Consider the following 25,442-nt stretch of genomic DNA (forward strand, 5'->3'; position numbering starts at 1 on the left):
TGCTGGTGGCAAACTTTTTTTTTTCTTTCTTTTTCTTTTCTGGAAAGTGCATTCATTTCTGAAGGATATATTCCTTGGATGCAGAATCCTATATTGCAAGTTACTTTCTTAAGCACATTGAAGATATTTCTCCATTTTCTGGCTTCCATTGTACATATTGAGAGCTGTCAGTCTGCCTCTCCTTTGAAGGTAATTTGTCTTTTTTCTCTCACTTAAATTTTATAACAACCCTGTGGGGTGTAGGTTTTATTTTTGTTTGTACTGATGAGAATAGAAATACTCAGAACAACTTGCCAATGTCAAACAGTTAGCAAATGGAAGATGAAAATCCAGGTCTATTAGACATCAACACCTATACTTTCCCCACTTTGCCTTACTGCCTGTCACTAGAGAAAAGTGTATATTCATTTTTTTTTAAGTTTATTATTTATTTTGAGAGAGAAAGAAAGAGCAAGTCAGGGAGGGGCAGAGAGAGAGGGTGAGAGAGAGAATGCCAAGTAGGCTCCCTACTGTCAGTGCAGAGCCCCATGTGGGGCTCAAACCCATGAACCAAACCGTGAGATCCTGAACCTAAGTTGAACGCTTAACCTGCTGAGCCAACCAGGTGCCCCTATATTCATTTTTTCAACAGTATTTATCCAGCTCCTGTTATATGTATAACACTGCTACAGACTGAGGCAGATATCAGATTTTGAGAAATAATTCTGACCCTCAATTTATAGTTTGGAGAAAAGCATGCCAAAAACATTCAAGTTGCAATGAGGCAGTATATTGCTGTTAGCTAAAATGGTGATCGGTTGCAGTAATTACTGAAAGAGTTTATGTGCAGGGAATCTCACAATTCGTTGGAAGTGTCAAAGAGTGTCCTGGAAAGGAGGTGGAATGTTGTCTGAACCCCAGGCAGAATTTGTTGAGGGTAGAGAATTGTAGAGGCTGTTTTAGGCAGGGCCAAATCACATGAAGAAAGGCATGGATAATGGTTTTGGAGATGGCAGCACCGTTGATTGGCTCTAGCTGAAGATTGTAAATGTTGGAGATAAGGTTGTATGTGAGGTGGGGCCTCATTAGGGAGAGCCATAAATTCCTCTTCTCTGTCTTTTAGGTGACAGGGAGTGGAGTCTTGGAAGAGAAGTTGGGGGTGGGGGTGCTATAATGAAAGCAGAAAGTATTACTTAGAGGGTAAGAGCTTGTCCTGACTCCATATTCCAACCTCAGTTTCAGTTATGGCTCTATCACTTCCTTACTTATGCTGTCCATTAGTTAACTTTTCAAAGCCTGTTTCCTTATTTGTGGATTTGAAATAATCATAGTACTTATCTCATAATTGTAAGGATTAAATAAATTAATATATGCAACGTATTTAGAACAATGGCTGGAACAGAGTAAGCACAATTTAAGTATTCGACATCATTTTATTCTTGTTATTACTGAATAAGATGATGTACATTATAGTAACCAATCCTATAACCAATGATTATAGTAATCACAATCCTAGTTACCAGTAGAATGAGTATAGGGTAAGTAGTATGAACCAAATTATTGTTTCATACCTCTGCACCTAGGTGTAGGGGATATTAAACCTTTGAAGTTGTGTTAATGTATATAAAGCTATGTAATTCACTTAGGTCATTTCCCCATTGCATCACTTTTGTGATTATATATTACGTATCATTTCTAATCTGTTCCTCAGTTAATTCATTTTGTCAGTAGCAATAATAGTGAAGAAAGCATTCCATGTTAAGAATCTGTAGTCAGAAGAGAGGGAAGGAGGTATTGTTAAACCTGTGACAAAACAGTGTATCGTAGGAGGGAGCTGTAAATATGTCATAGGAAAGATGTAGGAATTGTACTGGTTGCTGAATTTAGAAACATCTCTGGGTTCTGTTTAATACGGTCTCTTCGGGAAATGGAGTGTAACCTCAGGATGCTAACTAAGCTTCTGCCATAGGTATGAAGAGTAAAAAAAAAAAAAAAAAAAAAAAAAACAACCGCTTTTTTTCCAAGGGAAATTGTATAAAGCCATTGAAGCATCAGGACTGATGGACTGGGAATGCATTTAAGTGAGGGCTCATTAATCTTTTAAGAAATAGAAAAGCAAACACATGTCAGAGAAACATTGTGGATTTACAATATTAAAATGCCAGTGTCTTCAAATATTGTCATAAAGCAGAAAGGGAAATGATTTAAGAATGGACACCACTTATGTATTTCTTTTAAGGTTAGAATAGTTCAGCATTAAACCAAATGCCTTTACTGGCAGCAAGTAGCTAATTGTAATTTTAAGTGAGGTTTAACGTTAGTCACTGTATTAAAAATCTTGTAGATATGCATTATTGGAATGATTTTGCTAGAGAAATTGCCTTTCAGTGAACATACTCTAAGTCTAGAGGAACTAAACACATAGTGCAGTTTTTTAGATTGTATGTCAGATGTTCTGTGGTCTCTACTAATGATTTGAACCTTTTGTTTTAATTGGCAGCTTTTTTTAAAAAAGAAAATTCTTGTAAATACTGTCACATTTTTCCTATTTTCCATATTCTTTGTGTTTTCTGTAAATTGGCAAGGGAACAACTTCGCATATGGTCCATTTTTCTTGGAATAGGAGATTTTTTTTCTTTCTTCCTCTCTTCTGGTCTGCTTTCCTAACCTTTAACCACCCTGTTAACAGATGGTCAGTTTATCCTTGTACTCATCGTTTTGATTAACTGTTTCGAAAAAAGCTCAGCTTCTAACAGTGACTTAAATGTTCTCATGATAGCCTCATTTAAGACTGTATAACTCTCATTATGACAATTTTGATTATTTTTTTTTTTAAGTTTATTTTGAGAGAGAACGTATGCACTGGAGAGAGTGGGGGAGGGGCAGAGAGAGAGGGAGACAATCCCAAGCAGGCCCTGTGCTGTCAACGTAGGGCTCCCAACTCTTGAACTGTGAGATCATGACCTGAGCTGAAGTCAGATGCTTAACTGACTGAGCTACCCAGGAGCCTTGACAGTTTTGGTTCTTGAAGCGCCTTTTATCTTTTGAATTGAGTTTGAATCTATTTAAAGCTGAATGGAAAGCCTCATCTTACATTTTAAGTTCTTGGATGATTGTTTCTTTCTGACCCCTTTAGCTCAATTTTTAGTTGTTTAACTGACCATACCTTATGAAACAATCAAGGCAGGTATCTTTTATTTGAAGACACTTTAGTGTAGAGATCCACAGGTTTGTGGCACCTAACAGATTTGGGTTCAAATTATAGATTTATCCTTGTGAGTTTCATTTCCTCAACCGAGGAACCTTAAAATGGAGACTGATCATGGGCTGATGCAAATAGAAAATCAGATGATTAATGTAAAGTGTCTTGTACACGCTGTGGAGCACGGAGGATCAAAAATGAAGTAACTGCCAAGGTGATCATTTCACAAGATAGGTCATGTAATTGTGTATGCTGTGGTGGCAGTGTTTGCTGTTTATATGAGCAGGTCCTTCAAGTGAATTATCTGGGAATAAAGCACCTGTAGAATGAATTGCAGTCAGCATCTCAGTTGAAGTACACCCTTATAAGCTTTAATTTACTTCCCAGCAAGCAAAGGGTGCACAGTAACTGTGGTCATAGCACCTGCTTGAACAGAGCCCAGTAGAGAGACAACCCTATGGCAAGATTGTCTAAGTTAACGAGTTCACGCTACAGCTATGGAGAATGATGAAGAGGTTTCTCATATGCCTCCCACAAAAGTACCAAGACAGAGTCATAATTGGGTCATCAGTCATTTATTCATTTGACAAATATTTGAGAGTTTACTGTCCAGGTACTGTGTTATATACAAGGAATACAGTAGAGAGCAAAACATAGTATCTGCCTTCAAGGATCATGTAGTTACAGAACTGGTAAGCTGTGCAACATAAGGCAACGCTAGTGTAGTGGAAGAATATGGGAGGGCTAATTAATTCAGTCCAGGTTGGGCAAAGGGTTAGGAAGAGGCAGAGTTCAAGATCAGGGAAGGCTATGTGCAGAAGGCGCTGTCTAAGCTGAGGGCCTAGTGAAGGTAAAGGGTTTAAGAAGTTAAGGGTGGTATTTTGAAAATTTTATTCCAAGAGGTAAGCATCTTCTTTCTTTTTTTCTTTTTAAAAGTTTATTTATTTTGAGAGAGAGAACGAGAGATGGGTTGGGGGGGAGGGAGAGAGAGAGAATATTCCAAGTAGGCTCCGTGCTGGCAGCACAGACCAGGGGCTTGATCCCACGGAACTCCGAGATCACGACCTAAGCCAAAATCAAGGGTTGGACCCTTAATCGACTGAGCCACCAGGTACCCCAAGCATCTTATTTCTGAGAATAGGTTACTGAGTAAGCATGCTTGAGTCTAATTTTCAGCAAAATTGGGAAATCAGATTTTAGAAATCCTTTCTTTTTCTCATTGTTATTCAGGATAGGGAGGGAGTAGGCCTGACTTTGTGCTCTAGAAAACCTGTAGTCCAGAATCTCCCTTGGAAGCTGAAGGCTTTTTCTCTCATGGAGTTTTAAACATTACCAACAATGTACTTAATTTCTATAATTTTGCTACAGTAAATATTTGTTGATTCAGTAGCAAATGAGATTGACATGGCCTGGTCCCTACCCCACCTTCATCCTTAAGAATTAAGATCTGAGGGGCGCCTGGGTGACTCAGTTGGTTAAGCATCCGACTTCGGCTCAGGTCAGGATCTCTTGACTTGTGTGTTGGAGCCTTGTGTTGGGCTGTGCTGACAGCTGAGAGCCTGGAGCCTGCTTTGGATTCTGTGTCTCCCTCCCTTGGCTCCTCCCCTGTTCACGCTCTGTCTCTCTCTCTCTCAAAAATAAATAAAAATTTTAAAAAAATTAAACATGAATTAAGATCTGAGAGGCTAAATGATTAGGTGAGCAATGTAGATAGTACTAAGAATCAGGCAGCTGACTGAGTAATGTAAGTTACTATGTAAATAAACATGAATTCATATCTTGGCTCTGTCACTCACCCTATGGTACAGGGCAAATAACTTCATGTCTCTGTTAAGAATGTTTGAAGACATTCTTGTTTAGTTTCAAAATGGTCTTGATGTGGATGGTTCTTTAGGGTGGAAGCACTCAAGACTCAGATAGTTACATGTTTGCTCTTCTATGCACATATGCGTGTGTATGTATGTATATGTATGTCAAGATTCATAATAATGTTCATAGATTTTTGCATTTGTTCTTTCATAACTGTATAAGATAGGCAGATAGAGGTGTCACTACAGAAGGAATGAAATGGTGCTTTGTGAGAGAATTGGTTTTAGGCTTGGATGAAGGAAGGCTTCCTGGAGAGGTAGCCTTTGAGATGAGTGGGCTTTTTTGGTGGCTGCTTCAGAGCAGAATGAGTCATGAGGAGCTGCAGGTTGTCGACTCTGTAGACAGGTTGTCTGTTTCGAATCCTGACTGCCATTGACTGGCTGCTTGATCTCAGATAAATTAATCATTCTTCTAGACTATTTCCTCTGTAAAATTGATATAATCACATCTCCTACAGAGGGTTTTTGAGGATTAAATGAAGTAAAGCATGTAAAATGCTTAGCCAAATCCTTGGCATATAGCAAGCATTGCTGTTATTACTGTGGCCTCATCATTATTACTGATAGGGATTGAGGAGGCCTTTTTAGGCAAGAGAGAATTTATTCTGCTCTCCTGTCTTGATAAACTATCAAATTTTGATAAATGAACCCAGTGGTTGTATTTTTCCATTTATGAATCACACACTGAATAATTGAGACTTAGTCTGAATTCTTCTTGAACTGCAGAATTTGTTGCAGACTGAAAAAAAAAACACCAGTCACAAGCTCATGGTGTTGTGTTGCTGTCCCTTGAGTTCACGACTCACTGTCATTGGTTAGATTGGAAGGGTCATCTTCCCTGTTTATATAACACTGTAACTTCCAAAGTCTTTGCACAACTGTTAGTCTGTGATCCTCAGAGTAGCCTTGTGAAGCACTTAGGGTGGGAGGTATTATTTTTCAGGAAGTAGAATCCACAGGGCCAGGGGAAAGGTCTCTGTGGCTCTTTGTAGCCATTCCAACACTAGATAGCCCTGGTCTCCTGACTTATATTCTATTTTTTTTTCCATTTAGTTTTTTGTAAATCGAAGTCTGTCAGTAGATTTGAGTTTGCATTTATTATTATTTTTTAATGTTTATTTATTTTTGAGAGAGGGAGAGACAGAGTGCAGGTAGGGGAGGAGCAGAGAGAGAGAGAAGGAGACATAGAACCTGGAGCAGGCTCCAGGCTCTGAACTGTCAGCACAGAGCCCCACGCGGGGCTCAAACCCACAAACCGTGAGATCACGACCTAAGCTGAAGTCAGAGGCTCAACCATCTGAGCCACCCAGGTGTCCCTAGTTTGCATTTAATTGCTGCCATTTACTAGTTGAGTGATCTTGTAAGGGTTCTTAAATTTATGAGTCTGTTTTTCCATCTGTCAGATGATGAGACTTTGAATCACACAGGATTGTGTGTGATGCTGAATTTACTTTGTATAATCGCTTTATGAGAATTGTTTTGTATAATGTTGTAAGGTAGTGTGTATTAAGACACAAGTTTATTCACTAGTTGGTGTCTTATCTGCCTAATGATAATGCCGGTAGGAAATGTTCCTATTTCTATATTGCCTTTAATGTTCTAATCCTACTTACTTGAGAGTAACATCCTTGATAGTGATGTGAATGCTCTACCCTGGAAAACCTAGATCTGGGAGTGTTTGACAGGTGAATAATAACACTTCATAAAATAACAGTTCATTTTTCACATTATTACTTGTGTTCCTTGGTCGTTCCCCTTTTATCTTTCTCTCTCACTTTTTTGGTTTAGTGTTATTACCCAAATGGTTAAACAACTTAAAACTTTCCAGCTAATAAATAGATTATTTCAGAAGTTTGAAGTTTGTCTCCCCCCCCCCCCCCCACTGAAACAAGAGAGAGAAACAATAGAGAAGGGGACCTCTTTTACATATGAATATCATTTTTCATGTGTGTTTGTCAGTTATTTATGTGCTGTTTTCCTCTTGAACCTGTGTTAGAGGTAGGTAAATGTGGAGTTTAAAAACCATATTAGCTGGAAATTACAAAATGCGCAAATTGAGTAGAACAAATTGTTTTTACAGTCTTATTTTTTTGAATGTTAAATATATACGTAGACACTTAAATGGTTGCATTGTTATGAAAACCCTAAGTTTAAGATTTCTGATAGCTGAGAAAATCTGCATTAAGGAAAAATTTTTGCACTTGCTCTTTTCCCGAACAGAAGTTTGTGGAAGAAATACCGAGGTTGACTTAAAAGTGTCATTTATGAGTTATGAGACTCTTTTGAGTTGGCATCTATATTTTAAGGGTTAGGCGAGAAACAAGTCATTTTGTAAAATGCAAGGGTATTTTCTATGGATCATGGAAGTTTTTGTTCCCTTTCCAGTATGTAGCAAGCTAAGAGTACTTACTAAATTGCGGTTTCATGAATATCGTTGTATTGGGTGTGCCAGGAGTACAATCATAGTATGTGACTTAGACATAATAACTGGCATAATAACTTAGGATACTATGTCAGCAATTCATATTTTTAAAGTTACCACACTAGGAAAAATAACAGCTATTTACAGTTGAGTAGATTTGACTTAAAAAAAGTTATACTCCAATCAAGAAGACGAAAACTCAGTTTAGTCAGCATAGGCTCTAGTTAACATAGGCTTGGAAGCTTTTTAAAAAGTTGGATATAGGGGTGCCTGATTGGCTCAGTCGGTTGAGCATCCGACTTCGGCTCAGGTCATGATCACACTCTGAGTTGGAGCCCCACGTTGGGCTCTGTGCTGACAGCTCAGAGCCTGGAGCCTGCTTCAGATTCTGTGTCTCCCCCCTCTCTGCCCTTCCCCTGCTCATGCTCTCTCTCTCTCTGTCTCAAAAATAAATTAAAAACATTAAAAAAATAAAATAAAATAAAGTAAAAAATTGGATATACTGTGGATAGAATTAGATAGTGGATTAGCCATAATCCTTGTTTAGGGCATGCTCTTATTAGCTCACATATAGCCTGTTTTTAATTTATATTTAAAAACTTAATAAGCCCCTGTGAACCTACTACCAGAACAAAAGGATAGATCCTTAATAATCTACATCTGACTTTTTAGGTTCCCCAACCCCATTCCTCCCCCTTCACCCAGACCTCACAGCCTGAATTCTCTAGTTTTCTGATTTTGTATAGCTTCATCACATCTTTATGGATTCTTAGAAAGTGTATATTTTTATTTTGGTTGTAACTTTACAAAAAAGACATTCTATGTGTAATCATTTGAGACTTAATATTTTTACTTAATGTTGCATTGCTAAGATTTATCCACGTTGTTGCATGTCACTGTAGTTCCTTTACTTTGCTGGGAATAATCCATTACATTAATGTAACATGGTTTATTCATTCATTCTCCTGTGAATGGACATTTTCCTTGTTTTCCAGGTTTTTGCTGCTATGAACAGTTTTGCTGTGATCATTTTAATACATGTCTCTTGTGCGTAAGTTTCTTTCCATGTATACTGAGGAATAAAACCCTGGGTAATGAACATGGGATTATTCAGTTTGTAGACATTATGCCAAACATTTTTTTCCCACTATCAATCTATGAAAGTCTCTATGAATATATCCTTTCCAACCCTTGGAATTCTCAGATTAAATTTTTGCAGCTTCAGTGGGTAGAAATGGTATTATGTTTTTATTGGTCTTGTGATTTTTTTTTTTCTGTGAAATGCTTGTTCATGACTTCTGTTTTTTTTTTTATTTTGTTTTTTCTTTCGCCTAGCTTGTTTGTGGTTTTCTTTTGGATTTTAAGTTGTCTTTATATGTTTTTGGTACTTTTGTTGGAGGTATGTATTCCAAAAGTCTTTTCAATATGTGACTTCGCTTTTCACTTTCTTTAGGGTGTTTTTTGATGCCCAAATTTCTTCATTTTAACATATTCAAATACAATTTATTTTATGGTCAACACTTCTGTGTCTTTAAGGAATTGTTTGTTTTTCTTATTTTGTATGCCAATATCTGTTAACATTACAGCTGACATTTATTTAAAGGCCTGAGATTACAGTAGTAGGACAACAGAGAAGGAAGAATGTAGCTTACGATGTTTGTGACTACTCATTGCTCATCCCTAACCCCAATAGAAAATAAACCCTTGTTAAAAGCTAGATTCACATCTGTGCTAACTCAGCTACCCGAGTGGAGATCACTGGTCTGTTGTCATGATTTTTCCCTAAACTCTCACCAGCCTATATGTTTCTTGAATGATTTACCTTTTCTCTGGACCTTATTACATGTTTCCCCCCAAAAAAAAAAAAAAATTTTTTTTTGAATAATGACTATTGGTGAGAAAATGATTATGACCATTCTGATCCATTTTATTAAAAGGATGTGATATGAATATATTATTTATAGTAGAAATTATTTTTATTCTTGAATTTTAAAATAGTTGGAATAAAGTTTAAAGAAATTTGTATTAAAGCATTCTGCAATAAAACATTTTCAAAGATAATTTTTTCTATATTTTGGTTTTAAATTTCAAAAAGGGACTTCACTTAAATTCAGTTCTGTTATTCAGTTATCTTGTCACAAGCGTTTGTATGGCAGGTACCCATATCTCCTGTCACTTTTATATATGCACTTTGTTCCCTGGCAGATTTGAATTCTGAAATCTCCTCCCCTCCAGAGCATGGGTGCACATGCATGTGCACACACACATATCCTGCTCTTTCACAGCCATCCTTTTTCATGTTTCTGCTGTTGGGCAAGTGTACACAGAGAACTTGTGCTTTATTAATAAGGGTATGATTGTTGCCATCACAGAAATAATGTGTATTTGTGTAGGCCTCTGTCAAGTGCTTTTATATGCATTTTCTCAACTTATCTTTTTCCTAAAACCTGGGTGATTGGCAGGGCAGGTTATGGTCCTAATGTAGGCTGTGCTAATACTGAGGCTTGAAGACATAAAGTCAGCACTTTCCTGGTACAATAAGATGCTTAGTAAGTATTTGTTGCATGCATAGATGGATGGATGGATGGATGGATGGATGGATGGATGGATGGATAAATGAATAAATGGCTAGTTATTCTCACCCTCATGCCCTTTGGATTATACCATTGCTTCATATTTAGCTATGTGCCAGTACAGGTCTTGATATATATAATAGAAACTAGAATATTTATTGATTACAACTTCTACTTCTGGCTTTGATGGAGTATCTGGTTCTGGACTGGCCTTTCTGTCATTAAAAAACACAAAACTAGGGGCGCCTGGGTGGCTCAGTCTGTTGAGTGTCCGACTTCCGCCCAGGTCAGGATCTCGCAGTTTGTGAGTTCGAGCCCCGCGTCGGGCCCTGTGCTGACAGCTCAGAGCTTGGAGTCTGCTTCAGATTCTGTGTCTCCCTCTCTCTGCCCCTTCCCCGCTCATGCTCTGTCTCTCTCTGTCTCTCAAAAATGAATAAATGTTAAAAAAAAATTATAAAAACACATGAAACTTGACAAAATATGTGAAGCAACTCTTTCCGGCTTTGGACAACAGGCCTCTGATCTTGAAATTTGTAAAATGAGCCCCACAATTGCCCCTGCTTTCTGCCTGAGAACAATTTCTTGAGCTGGAATCCAAGCAGAACATGGTAGCCTGTGTTGAATCAGAATTTGGGGCAGCTAAAATGGCTAGAATCTTTAGGGCAGGACACTGGAGAAGAGGAGCTCTCTGGGAGGGGCTCCCAAATGTTTTTGTGTGGGTTCCTTGTGAATTATTGGTGAAGAGTCGGGCTGTCCATGGGGGAGAAAAGCTGGAAGGTTTATCAGAGTGGCTGCCCCAAAGCTGGGAATGAAACAGAGATGCTAGAGGTTGTACAGCTGTGGGATATTGGAGCTCTGGCCTAGGCAGAACTGAGAGAGAGTCCTGATCAACACTGGGCGTGTGGGTGGAACACTAGAAAGACCGTGAGGTAAAGCAAGGATTGGCAAAGTTAAATAGTTGCACACAGACTGTAGGCCTGGCAAGCCTACAAGATTTACTATGTGGGGGGCACCTGGGTGGCCCAGTCGTTTGAGCGTCCCACCTCAGCTCATGTGGTGATCTCATGGTTCATGGGTTCGAACACCATATTGGGCTTTGCGATCACAATGCAGAGCCTGCTTTGGATTCTCTGTCTCCCTCCTTTTCTGCCCCTCCCGTGTGTGTGTTTCCTCCCTCTCTCTCTCTCTCTCTCTCCCTCCCTCCCTCCCTCCCTCCCTCCCTCTCTCCCTCCCTCCCTCTCTTCCTCCTTCCCTCTCATTCTCTCTCTCTCAAAAATAAACTTAAAAAAAAAAAAAACAAAAAAAACTTACTGTGTGGCCCTGTAAGAAAAGATTTTCTGGCTTCTGCGCTAGAGTTAAAGCCTACTCTGAGCCTTCCCATAACAAAGCCTATAATCAAATCCTGACAAAACCTTCCGAGAAGACAGAACTTGGAGGTTGAATTTTGCCAGGTTATATAGGGACTTGGGAAATGTATTAGGGTTTCCATAGTTCTGCCCTAACAAAAGTACTACTTGGTCTTTTATTTAGAATTAGAATGTTTCTGAGCAGTATTACCCCCTGCAGTGTTTGAGACCTTCAAACACTGACAGTGACTTTAGCCTATACTCTCTAATACTTTGAAAGTCTGGTTATTCCCCTGGGTAAATCTGTGTAGGAATATGTCTTGTTCCACTTAAATATACACACACACTTCATAATCTTCTTTGTTGGGGGAACTTTTTGTATCTTTTATTCACTAGCAATATTTGGTTTAAATTGAAAAATGTAATCCCCAAGGGCTAAGACAGCTAAAATAATTTTCTGTGTAAGAGGACCAAGGTTCCTTTTTGTTTCTGAGTATTACATATGTGGGCATAATTTTAAAAACATTTTGAAATAAAAGGGGCGCATGGGTGGGTCAGTTGGTTGAGCATCTGACTTGGGCTCAGGTTATGATCTCATGGTTCATGAGTTCGAGCCCTTCATCAGGCTCTGTGCTGACAGCTCAGAGCCTGGAGCCTGCTTCGGATTCTGTGTCCCCCCTCTCTCTGCCTCCTGTGCTCGTGCTCTGTCTCTCTCTCTTTCAAAAAATAAAAGAAACATTAAAAGAAAACATTTGGAAATTATAAATTGTTTCTGGCATATAGACAGAATATAATAAATAATGTGTACTCACCACACACAACTTTTCACTTTTTCCAAATTTGCTGTGGATTCTTTTCCCAAGAAGTAGTACTCAGATACATACTGTGTATGTATTCTGTTCCTTCTTTTTCCCAGTAATAACCACTACTGAATTTTTTGTTTGTCATTACCTTGAATGATTTTTATACTAAAAATTGTGTGCGTGTGTACCCATAAATTATATATAACATTATTTTATGCATTTTTAAGCTTTCATGAAAGGAATCACTTTATACTTCATCTGCAGCTAGCTTTTCCACCCAACATTGTTGTGGGTTTAGAAATGATGAAATGTATCACTGTAATTCTTTAACTGCAGTTTATATCTCCATTCTCTTGTTGATGGACATTTAGTTTTCTAGTGTTTTGTGATTATAAAAAGTGCTGCATTGAACATTGATTTAAACCTGTCTACCTGTGTTTGTGTTGGAGTTTCTCTAGATAATGTAACTGTAACCAGAAAGAATATTGTTGGGGTACCTGGGTGGGTGGTTCAGTCGGTTAGGTGTCCGACTCTCTGAGATCATGATCTCACAGTTCGTGGGTTTGAGCCCCATATCAGGCAGACAGTGCAGAGCCTGCTTGGGATTATATCTTCCTCTTTCTCTCTCTGTGCCTCTGCTGCTTGTGCATGTGTGCTCTCTCTCAAAAGAAATAAAAACTTAAAAAAAATTGTTTTTTTTACATTTATTTGTTTTTGAGAGAGGCATAATTTAGTAATAACTAAAGGTTATATTAATTTAGTAATTACATATGCTAACACATATATATTATACATATACATATACGTTATATGTAGGTATATATACATTACATACATATACATAACATATATGTAATATATATTATATAACATATGTTAATACATGTTATTACATATGTTAATATATGTTAATATATATTATATATAATATTATATATATTAATTTAGTAATAACTAAAGGTGAGGGGCAGAAACAGAGGGAGACACAGAATCCGAAGCAGGCTCCAGGCTCTGAGCTGTCAGCACAGAGCCCGATGCAGGGCTTGAACCACAAACCGTGAGAACATGACCTGAGCCGAAGTCGGATGCCCAACTGACTGAGCCACCCAGGCACCCCAGAAATAAAAACTTATAAAAAAGAAAAAAATAGTATTATTGTTTATAGGATACCCACATCTTTGACTGTTGGTTATTACTAAATTGCTCCCCAAGATGGTTTTATATTTCTAGTTTTGTGCAGTTAATACGGATTCTCTAAAGCAGATATGTTGTGCCTGAAGAAAATATGACATGAAAATCTCATTTTACTACTGGTAAATTGAAAATTGGCTGTTTAGATTCTTGATAAATGTGCTCGTGTTTAAAAACCTTTCTTAAATTTCTATAAGGAAATATTTGAACATACGCAAGTAGAGAGAACCCCCCTTGAACCATGGATAACCCGTCATCAGCTTACAGTAATTATCAACATAAGTCTAGTCTTACTTCACTATCCCTCAACTACATTACTTTGAAGAAAATCCCAGATTTTCATATAATTTCATCTGTAAATATCTCTCAAATTAGATATGAATATCCCCACCAAGAGAAACCTATATAATACCATTATCATCCTCTAGAACTAATTCCATAATGTTGACAAATTACTCCATGTTCAAATTTTCTCACCTATCTCATTTTTAGTTTTATCGACAATATTTAAAATATGATTACATTGTAAAAACATAAACTTTTAAGGATTAAGTTTAATCTGTCTCATATAAAATGTACTTGTAGATTTTTGTTTTTATTACAGAATCATGTTTAAAGACAGTACATAAAAAGTAATCTAGGTGTAGTCTAACCCTTTTACTTTATAACTGAAGGAATTGAGGCTCAGAGAGGTTGAGATTTGTTCAAAATTGGCCAGTTTATTAGTAGCAGAGCTGGAATTTGAAGGCAGATCTTCTTACCTTAAACCCATTGCTCTAATATGAATTACACTGTATTGCCTACCTTATATTGTTGTGTAGCTCATTACCTCTATCAGTTTTGTTGTTTTGTTTTTTGGTTTATTTGCTTACTTTTTAGTAATCTCTACACCAACGTGGGGCTCAAACTCACGACCTGTACCAGTTTTCTTTTCTTTTTTTTTTTTTTTTTTAACGTTTTATTTATTTTTGAGACAGAGACAGAGCATGAACGGGGCAGGGGCAGAGAGAGAGGGAGACACAGAATCAGAAGCAGGCTCCAGGCTCTGAGCCATCAGGCCAGAGCCCAACGCGGGGCTCGAACTCACGGACCGCGAGAGCGTGACCTGAGCTGAAGTCGGACGCTTAACCGACTGAGCCACCCAGGCGCCCCTGTATCAGTTTTCTAAATCTAGCATTTTAAAGTATTTGTTTCAGTGGCTTTCTTAAATATTAGACTACTGTCTGTACAGTACTAATCTTGTGATTTACATCATAGTGTATTTTAAAAGGAGTTTGTGAAAGGATTGAATTATAATATCAACACTTGTGCCAAAGATATTGAACTGTTCTGAAAAGCTACTTGTCTTTTCTGACCTAGATACACAGTTTCAACTGTGGCAGAGGATGCCAGAAAGAGGAGAATGAGTGTTGGCAAGAGTCTAGAAATTAAATTATTATATTACTAAAGGATCTAATCTGTTTCTTAATTTTTAGTACTGTTACATATGAAAAGTTTTTCTGTATTGACATAATACTTGGTGAAGATATGCATTTTTTTGAGACTAAACCAATTGTTTATTTTGCCAAGGTGAAGAATGACTTCTATTTGTTTTAAAATTGGTGATTTTTAAAACACCAAATGACTGTTTGCTTATAACTAGATTGCAGGTTCTGAGGTGGTTTTGCAAGCTTAACTAATTAAGAAAAATAATCATGTCCATTCTCTTTCCAGATACAGTTTCTTTGCCATGCTCTGTTCTGTACAACGGCAACAAAAAGTCTTTTGAGAACCAAAGATACCCTTTGAAGTTTGTTTACCAAGGTGCTGGCTTACCCTTCAGAGTTAAGTGTGCTGCGTTGGGCACGGAAGGATAGAGAATACTTGAATACTTAACTGTTTCTTGGCACATTCATTGCTCCCTTTTCCTTTTGATCAGAATTGTCACAATAAGATATGTAAATTTCAAATAGCCTGATGCTATCACAGCCTTTTAGTGGGAAGAAAATAAATAGCCACTGAGGCATGTACAATTAGGTACTACTTCATGTTTGATTGTGGTATAAAGGAAGGACTAGATTTCAGGTTGAGCTTTGAATTTTTTTTTAATTAATTTTTTTTTTTTTTTTAAGTCGGCTCCACATGCAGTGTGGGGTTTGAACTCACAGCCTTGAGATCAAGAGTTGTACATCCACCAACTTAGCCAGCCAGGCACTCCAGGCTGAGCTTTTAAAGATTACCGTGCAAAATTAAATATACACCTGCTCTTTGATTTATTCATGGCCACAGTAATGTGAGTTGGAAAATGCTAGAGACCCAATCCCAGTTGTAGAGATGGCTCTGCTGGTGTATGATCATAGACAAATTATTTAACATTTTTGTATATTTGTGCTTTCATATTTAAAAAAAATTTTTAATGTTTATTTATTTTTGAGACGGAGAGAGACAGAGCATGAGTGGGGGAGGGGCAGAGAGAGAGGGAAACACAGACTCTGAAGCAGGCTCCAGGCTCTGAGCTGTCAGCACAGGACCCGATGCGGGGCTCGAACTCACAAGCCTTGAGATCATGACCTGAGCGGAAGTAGGACGCTCAACTGACTGAGCCACCCAGGCGCCCCAGTGCTTTCATATTTTTAAAGATTATAAAATAAATTATACCATTAATTCCATATCTTACTACTTTTTAGGGGATTGTGAACATTGACTATGATGCTGTATGAAGAAATTATTTTGAGAAATTCATTTGAGTTTCTCCTTTGTGCCAAGCGTTGCTCTAGGTGTACAAAACAAAGAGTAAGCAAAGATATGCCAGTGATAAATCCTATGGAGAGATATAAACAGGGTCAGAGAAGTCCTGGAGGAGGGGTTGCTATGCTATATATGATGATCAGGGATGGGCTCGTAGTAAGGATGTTTAAGAAGACAACTGAAGACGTAAAGAGGTATGTGCATATCTGTGATAATAAATAGCAAATGTCGAGGCTCTGAGGAGGGGAATGTGTGACTTGTTTGAGAAACAGCAAGGCTACCAGTGTGGATGGAACACAGTGAAGGGGGAGCAGTTGGGGAGGAGGCCAAGAAGTTCAGGGGAATCAGATTATTAGGGATTTGTAGGCCGTTAGGTGTTTAAGCAGAGACCAAGCCCTTGGAAGGTTTTGAGCAAAGCATGATATGACCTAATTTAAATTTTAAAGGGAACACTGTGGATGCTACTGCTCTAGGTAAAGAGAACAAGGTAAAGGTGGAAGATTTGGTGATGGATTAGATGTGGGGTGTGGCAGGAAGAGAGCTGTCAAGGATGACTCTTTTTGAGATCAGCTATCAGAAGGAGTAGTTGCCTTCTCTTGAGAGAGGGAACACTGGAAGGAGCAAAGTAAAGTTGTGTGTTTTTTTTGGGGGGGGATGGGTCAGGAATTAATTTGGGGCATATTTAAAACTTTTATTAGACATCCAGGTGGATATGTTGATTATGTATTTGAGTGTGAGTCTAGAACTAAGGGTGATATAAACTCGGTTGCCCTCAGTGTATAGGTGGTATTTAAAGCCTCAAGCCTGAGTGAGGTTGCCAAATGAGTGCAGGTACAGTGGTGAAGGGATTCGGTGTGAGGGCTGAGTCCAGCTGCATTCCAGCAGTCAGAGGCTCTGGAGATAAGAAAGAAAGGAGCCAGTGGAGTAATTTATGAAGTAGGAAGAGAACTAAGAGTAGAGTACTGGATGGAAGCCAAGGGAAGTAAAATGTTTCGAGTAGGAAACAGTCAGCTGTGTCACCTGTTGCTGAGAGGTCAGCTGAGGTGAGGACTGAGAATTGTTCACAGTATTTAAACACTATGGGAGTCCTAGGGGACCTTGGCATGAACTGTTTCAGTAGAGCATTGGTGTGAGAGGCTGATTGGGGTGAATTTAAGAGAGAATGGGAGGTGAGGAAATGGAAACAGAAGTGTAATCAGAGAATTCTGCTTTAAAAGGGGCTGAGAATTGGGTGTGGGGAGCTAGAGATCAAGGAAAGTTATGCGAGACCGAGAGAGCAGAGGGAGTGGTTACTGGAGCTATATTCTTGAGTAGGCAAAAGGGGATGGGTTCTAGGAGGGTTTGAGTTGAGAGCTCTCCATTAAATAGGAATAGGAACAGTTCATAGTAACAAGGAAGAACAATATATGGGAAAAGATGCAGCAAGGTTGGTATTTTGCATGAAGTAGAAAGCAGGATGAGCAGTCATGTGAGGATATGGGAGGGAGGTACAGGCATTTGAAAAGAGAAGAGAAGATTGGAAATAATCAGTAATAAAGTGAATGAGTTTTATTTTTTTCAATGGGGCTTCTTGGACATTGCAGGATGGTTAGCATCCCAGGATACCAAATGTTGGGATTACTCACCTAGTCATTATGAAAACCAGGAAACTCTACCTCACATTTTCAAATCCCACAGGGTTGCAGTACCATCACTGTTTGAGAACTGTTGATTATCGGGCCTTTTGAGGATTGATCATGAATTTAGAAAACAACCAATAAACACAACTGTGTGTTGTTGTTTTTTTTTTCTCCTCCCTAGTCATATCTGTTTGTCCAGGGTTATCGGTGTGGCGTAACCTGGAGAGTTGGATTTAAGCAGAGTTGGAGTTTTGCCGGGAGAGGATAACAAAGGGAGTTGCTGATGTAAATGAGTGACACATAATGGATTGTGTAATTTCAGTTGGATAAGGATAGAAGTGAGGGCATGAAAAGGGTGAGGGATCGTGAAAGGTGGTAGGATTAGGGGATTACCGGTGTTGGTGGAGAGTGGTTGTCTGAAGTAGGAAAGAAGATGAAAACATGCAAGGAAAGGAAAACAAGGAATGGAGAGTCCAGAATTTTAGAAGGATCATCTGTGTGGTTATTGAAATTGCTAAGAATTATGCCAGGAGTAGAAGTTGATTGTGTGTCAGTGAGCTAAGTAGTAAAGTCCTGAAAGAATGGGAGAGGGTTTTGGGAATTAATCCAAGATGGGTGAAATAAGTCAAGTAAATAATAGAATTTGTGCTTATGGAGGAAGAGTCAGAAATTCCCTGTAAGTCACTGTGATGATGACTGAGATGATGATCTCCCATGGAGATAAGGGAAGAGATGGTGACCTTTCAGATGGAAACTTCTTGGATTCTTCAGTTAGGTGCTCCCTAAGGAAAGATAAATCCGGGGTTGAATTCACATTTTTATTGAGCCTCTCTTGAGTGCAGGTCATTGTACTAGGTGCTATGGAGATAAAGGTAAGTTATTTCATTCAGGAGCTTGTCATAAAAATAACTGAAGCTGAGTATTAGGAAGTTGAAAAAATGCTGGATGGCTCAAAGAAAGAAGGAATTATATTCAACTCAGGCACTGGATAAAGCTTCATGGAGGGCTATATTTGAGATGGGACAGTTGATGAATAAATAGAACAATGACAAATTCATGGTGGAGTAGAGGTTGCAATCCACATAAGGGAAACGTTTAACTTAAAGCTTAGCGCTAGCACATTGCAAGGTGTTTGGGGGAAGAGTAATTATTCTCATTATGGCTGGAACTGCAGTGGTGAGAGAAAGGACGGAATGAATTACATTAGTGTTGTATTATGGAGGACCTTGGTGCCACACAGAGTGGATGAATAGAATGCCGGTTGCTTGGGTAATGATTAGTCATTGAAGGTTTTGGAGGGGCACGTGATATTTTCTAGGTAAACTTTCCCATAAAGAAGGGCTGGAGTGGAGAGAGAATAGTGTAGGAGAGGATAAGTTCCTATAAATGGTAAAACACGGCAAAACTCGATACCGTAGTATATGGGACTTGAGAATACAGGTATCTTTGAGTTAGAAGCATCCTTTGTAGTAAAGCAAGGAGCAGAACTCAGGATTTCCATTTTCATGCTCTATCCCTTTTCCTGTTTTTAATTCAAAGTGCTTGTCTTACAAGTTTTCCTTACTTGGCTTTCAGAACAGCACAGGTTTTTTTTTTTTAAGTTTGTTTGTTTATTTATATTTTAAGTAATCTCTGTACCCAATGTGGGGCCCAGACTCACGACCCTGAGATTTAGAGTTGCTTGCTTTACCAACTGATCCAGCCAGGCACCCCCAGGATAGCACAGTCCTACTTTATTTACCTCCTATCAGGCCACTCCTTCTCTGACTGTAGTTGTGCCTCTTTCCTTCTGCTCTCTCCCATTCATTAGTATACTTACTCTCTTGGTGGTCTTGTGGCTTTGCATTCTGCCTTTATCCTGAAAATTACCAAATTTATATCTTGATTCAGACCTCTCTTCTAAACTCTAAGTTGATACCCAGTTGACTACTTAAAATATCTAATCAGTGTCTGGGATTCGGCATGTACAAAGCTGAATTCCTGATCTTAATCCCAAAACTTGCTCTTCTTGCACCTTTCCTAACTCATCTGCTCAGGCCAAAAACCTTGATGTTGGTCCTGATGCTTCCAGTTCCCTCACACTCACACATCCATTTTGCTAAGTCCCGTCATCTTTCCTTTCAGAACATATACATAATCTGATCACTAACTTCCCAGTGGTTTCCATTCTTCCACCCTTGTCCTCTCTATTATGTGTTTCCACATGGCAGTCACAGTGATCTTTTAAAAGGGGCACTTGGGTGGCTTAGTTCGTTAAGCGTCTCAACTCTTAGATTTCGGCTCAGGTCATGATCTCTAGGTTCATGAGATAGAGCCCTGTGTCGGGCTTTGTGCTGACAGTGTGGGATCTGCTTGGGATTCTCTCCCTCTTCTCCACCTCTGTGCCCCTCCCCTGCTTGTGCAAGCACGCACTTTCTCTCTCAAAATAAACGTTAAAAAAAATAAAAATATGAGTCTGATAATTATCACTTCTCTGCTCAAAACCCTGTAAGGGTTCCCCATCTCATAGTGAAAGCCACAGTCTTTATTTTTTATTTTTATTTTTTTTAATGTTTATTTATTTTTGGGACAGAGAGAGACAGAGCATGAACAGGGGAGGGGCAGAGAGAGAGGGAGACACAGAATCGGAAGCAGGCTTCAGGCTCTGAGCTGTCAGCCCAGAGTCCGACGCGGGGCTCGAACTCACGGACCGCGAGATCGTGACCCAAGCTGAAGTCGGACGCTTAACTGACTGAGCCACCCAGGCGCCCCGAAAGCCACAGTCTTTAAAGTAACTAGAAGGACCCCCTGTTTCAGGAGCTGACAGACTATCGCCCATGGACCAAATTTGGCCTACTGCCTGTTTTTGTATGACCTGCAAGCTAAAATGGTTTTTATATTTTTAAATCCTTTAAAAAAAAAAATTGATATTTGTGAGGTGAACATCATATGAAATCAAGATATCTGTGCCTGTAAATAAAGTTTTATCGGAACACAGCCAGTCTCATTTGTTCACATCTTATCTGTGGCTATATTTGCACTGCAAAGGAAGAATGGAGTGGTAAGGACCTTATGGCTTGAAAAGCCTAAACTATTTAATATCTAGTCCTTTAAAGAAAACATTTGTCATCCTCTGTCCTAAGTGATCTGGTCCTCACTCTTACCGCTCTGTCCTTGCTACCCTTTTCTCCCTCTACTTATCCTTCTCTAGCCCTCCGCTGACTTTGGGCTCCTAGTTCTCCACCTCACCAGGCACATTCTTCCTTTCCCTGCCAGGAATGCTCATTCCATACATGTGTGCTTGGCTGACTCCCTTACTTCCTCAATTCTTTGCTCAGGTGTCTCCTCAGTAAGGGCTGACCATCTGCAAGGTTGCATTTCCCATCGTATACTGCCTTAATGCACTTGCACTGCCCCCTTCTTTCTTTTTCATAGTACTTCACACCTCCTAACATACTGTTTAATTTACTTAGTTTTGTACTTATGGCTATGTTGTTTTTCCCTCTCTGCTCTTAAATAACAAAGGTAGGGATTTTTGTCTGTCTTGTTCACTGCTACATCCTAAGAGCCTAGAATATTGGCTGGCATATTATAGGTGCTCAATAAAGACTTGCTGAGATGCATTAAACTATTGGTTCTTTCACCAAACAAGCCATCTAACTGGGTGGCTACAGTTCTGTCATATAACTGTTCTGTCAAGGATTGGAAAGGACTGGTGTCTGTTTCAGTGAGGAGATGTTTTCCTGTTACCACTCTGGTTACTTGCTAACATCTTTTTCATCTTGCTCAGGGACAGTAAGTATTCAGAAAGTGTTCTGGTTCAATGTAGCTAGCTCCTACAGCCCATTCTTTTATCTTTTTCTTTTTCTTTCTTTTTTTTTTTTTTTTTGATGTTTATTTTTGAGAGAGACAGAGCACAAGCGGGAGAAGAGCAGAGACAGAGGGAGACACAGAATCCGAAGCAGGCTCCAGGTTCTGATCTGTTAGCACAGAGCCCGACACGGGGCTTGAACTCACAGACCGTGAGATCATGACCTGAGCCGAATTTGGACGCCCAACCCACTGAGCCACCCAGGCGCCCCTCCTACAGCCCATTCTATGTTAGGATTGTAGCCATGGGTACCACTCTTGTTTAAACTGTTAATTGGGAATGAGTGCCTGGCTGGCTCAGTCACTTGAACGTCTGGCCCTTGGTTTTGGCTTGGGTCATGATCTCATGGTTTGTGAGTTTGAGCCCCACATTGGGCTCTGTGCTGATTTCATGGCACCTGCTTGGGATTCTATCTCTCTCAAAATAAATAAACTTAAAAAATAAATAAAATCTTAAAAAACAAACCCTGTTAGTTGATAAAGGACCTTTTGACCTGAGCCCAGTGTTGCAAGGCTTCAAATGACACGGTGGGATTGAGCTTTTCCATCATTCTAGGTATTTTGGGTAAGGATGAAAAGCTAGATTTTTGGACTAGGTATATGTAATTTGTAGGTTTTTTGGTTTTTCCTTATGTACCTTTTTTATGTAGGAAATGAAAGAGAATTTCCAGAGGAACATTGTGAAATTCAGTGTTATTTTTATTTGTGTGTGTGTGTGTGTGTGTGTGTGTGTGTGTGTGTGAGAGAGAGAGAGAGAGAGAGAGAGAGACAGAGAGAGAGAGAGAGAGAGAGAGAGAGAGAGTGTGTGGGGGGGGGGGGAGGGGCAGAGTGTGAGGGGGACAAGAATCCAAAGCAGGCTTCATGCTGAGAGCAAACAGACTGATGCAGGGCTTGAACTCATGAACTGTGAGATCATGACGTGAGCTGAAGTCAGATGCTTAACCAACTGAGCCGCCCCGGCACTCCTGAAATTCAGTGTTCTTTTTGTGTGAGTATTATATATAAACTCAGTGCCACCATGTAGAGAAAGTTTATTTGAAGGTATTTGGGGGAGGAGTATTTGCTCTTTGTGTGTCTGAGTTGATTCATACCCTGTTGTATTCCCAAGCATGGTGCTGGGTACAGAATAGACAGTTAATTAGTACATATGTATTTGCTTGTGAATCTCATTATCTTAAAGTGATCTTGGCATATCAGTGAGGTCTTTTTCTAATTTTACCTTACCCATCTTTTTTTTTCTTTTTTTTTTTTTTTTTTTTACAATTTATTGATTTATTTTGAGGGAGAGGGAGAGAGTGAGCACATGGGTGAGCAGGGGAGGGGCAGAAAGAAAGGTAGAGAGAGAGAGAGAACTGCACTGTCAGCACAGAGCCCCATTCAGAGCTCGAACCCACAAACGGTGAGATCATGGCTTGAGCTGAAATCAAGAGTTGGACATATAACCAACTGAGCTACCCAGGTGCCCTATCCTTTTCCTTTCTTTTAAGTTTGTTTATTTTTGAGAGGGACAGAGGGGCAGAGAGAGAAGGGGGAGGAGAGAGAATCCCAACCCTATGCTCTGCTCTTAGCTTGACATGGGGCTTGGTCTCATGAATGAAATCATGACCTGAGCCTAAACCAAGAGTTGGACTCTTAGCCAGCTGAGCCCCCCAGGTGCCCCATCCTTCTTCTTCTTTTTTTTTTTTAAGTGTATTTATTTTTGAGAGAGAGAGCAGAGCATGGAGCCTGATGCAGGGCTCGGTCTCATGACTGTGAAATCATGACCTGAGCCTCTGAGGCCTGAGTGGGACTCTTAACTGACTGAACCACCCAGGTGCCCCAAAGCCTTTTACCTTTCAAGGTCAGTTACAAAAGATGTAACATCACCACCAAGAGTGTAATCCATGAAAGAAAAAGTTGATGAGTTGGACTTCATTAAAATTAAAAACTTCTGCTCAACGAGAGACTATTAAGAGAATGAAAAGAACTCTTAAAACTAAAGACCAAGAAAACAGACAACCCAATAAAAAAAAAAAAAATGGGTAGAAGATTTGAACAGGCCACCTTACCAAAGATGTCCAGATGTCAAATAAGCATATGAAAAGATACTCAACATCCTGTGTCATCAGGGAATTTCAAATTTAGCAACAGTGAGATACCACTGCACACCTATTAGAAGGGCTCAAGTCCCAAACTTTGACAACACCAAATGCTGATGAGGATGTGGAGCAGCAGGGACTCATTTACTGCTGGTGGGGATGTAAAATGGTATGACTGTGTTGGATGAAAGAGAGTCTGGAAGTTTCTCACAAAGCTAAATTAAACATTGTCTTGCCATATGATCCCATAATTGTTCTCCTTGGTATTTACCCAAATGGGTTGAAAACCTGTGTCTACACAAAAATCTGCATACGAATGTTTATAGCATCTTTGTTCATAATTGCTAAAACTTGGAAGCAACCGAGATGTCCTAAAGTAGGTGAATGGATAAAAAACTGTGGTCCATCCGGACACTGGAATATTATTCAGTGATAAAAAGAAATGTCAACTCATGGAGGAATCTTAAATGCATATTGCTAAATGAAAAGGGCCAATCTGAAAAGACTACATACTGTATGATTTTAACTATATGACATTTGGAAGAAGGAGGGTTTGAATAGGTGGGACATGGGATTTTTAGGGCAGTGAAGCTGTTCTGTATGATTCTGTAATGGTGGATGCATGTCATTATACATTTGTCAAAACTAGAATGTACAACACAAAGAGAGAACCCTAATGTAAATTATGGACTTTAATAGTGTTGCATAAACATTGGTTGTTCAGCAGTTGTAACAAATGTATCACACTGATGTAAGATGTTAATAATAAGAGAACCTGTATGTGTGTGGTATGGAGAAGGGGTACATAGGATTTTCTCTATTTTTCACCCAATTTTTCTATAAACCTGAAACTCTGAAAAAAATCCACTGTTTGAAAAAGCAGTGCTCGAATCCCCAGTAGCTGGGGCACCTGGGGGGGTCTCATTTAGTTTAAGCATCTGACTCTTGATTTTGGCTCAGGTCATGATCTCACGGTTTGTGGGATTGAGCCCTGTGTCAGGCTGTGCACTGACAGCATGGAATGTGCTTGGGATTCTGTCTCTCCTGTATCTACCTCTACCTCTCTCTCTCTCTCTCTCTCTCTCTCTCTCTCTCTCTCTCTCTGTCTCTCTGTCTCTCTGTCTCTCTGTCTCTCTCTCTCTCAAAACAGACATTAAACAAAAAGAATAGTAACTGTCCTTCTCTATTAAAAAAAGAAAAGAAAAAGCAGTGCTTGATTAAAAAAGTGAAACACATGCACGTGCTTATACATATACATTCCACCTGCTGCATAAAGCTGCTCTTATTTAATAAGTAGAGCACACCTAATATTTTTCTATGCTCTGTTTTTAAATGTTTACATAACTCATGTGTTAACACAATGTTTTATTTGATATTTGAGGGCTTTTTTCCCCCTCCCTCCTAAAGCCATTTATTGAGCGTGTACTGTTTGGCAAATACTCTTAGATATTTTTCATTTAGTTTGAGGTAGATCCTATTTCCCCCATTGCACACGTGGAAAACCTCTGGCTCAGAGAAGTGACATGGCAAATCAGGTGCTTTAGTCTAGGCCCATTTGGCTCAAAAGCCTGTGTGCTATATAGACTTGGTAATTCACATAGACAGATTTTTTTGAGATTGCTAAAGTTTAGCCCCTAACATAAGTGTAAGTGCTTTTAGAGTGAAAATATTATTGAAGATTGTCTAGGTTTAAATTGGCTTTACTGTGTACTTTTGCTTTGTGTTTTCAATTAGGTTATATTACCTCTTTATGCTCTAGTTTCCTTATGTGTTAAATGGAGATAG

The 25,442-nt window shown here is 39.1% G+C and overlaps 1 protein-coding gene across 3 annotated transcripts in view; it reads left to right on the forward strand.

Moving 5' to 3' along the window:
• Positions 1 to 25,442, forward strand: part of LOC125149975 (sterile alpha motif domain-containing protein 1-like) — a 79,416-nt gene that overhangs the window by 50,668 nt on the left and 3,306 nt on the right. Inside the window, exon 2 of one of the 3 annotated variants that reach the window (XM_047829208.1) lies at positions 15,098 to 15,187. The exons of the other annotated variants lie outside the window; for them this stretch is intronic. Coding sequence (XP_047685164.1) covers positions 15,098 to 15,172 — 75 coding nt within the window. The 3' untranslated portion in view covers positions 15,173 to 15,187. The remainder of the gene's footprint in view (positions 1 to 15,097; positions 15,188 to 25,442) is intronic. 3 annotated transcript variants of the gene reach the window in all.

The sequence above is a fragment of the Prionailurus viverrinus genome, chromosome D4, assembly GCF_022837055.1.
Source record: "Prionailurus viverrinus isolate Anna chromosome D4, UM_Priviv_1.0, whole genome shotgun sequence".
NCBI lineage: Eukaryota > Metazoa > Chordata > Mammalia > Carnivora > Felidae > Prionailurus > Prionailurus viverrinus.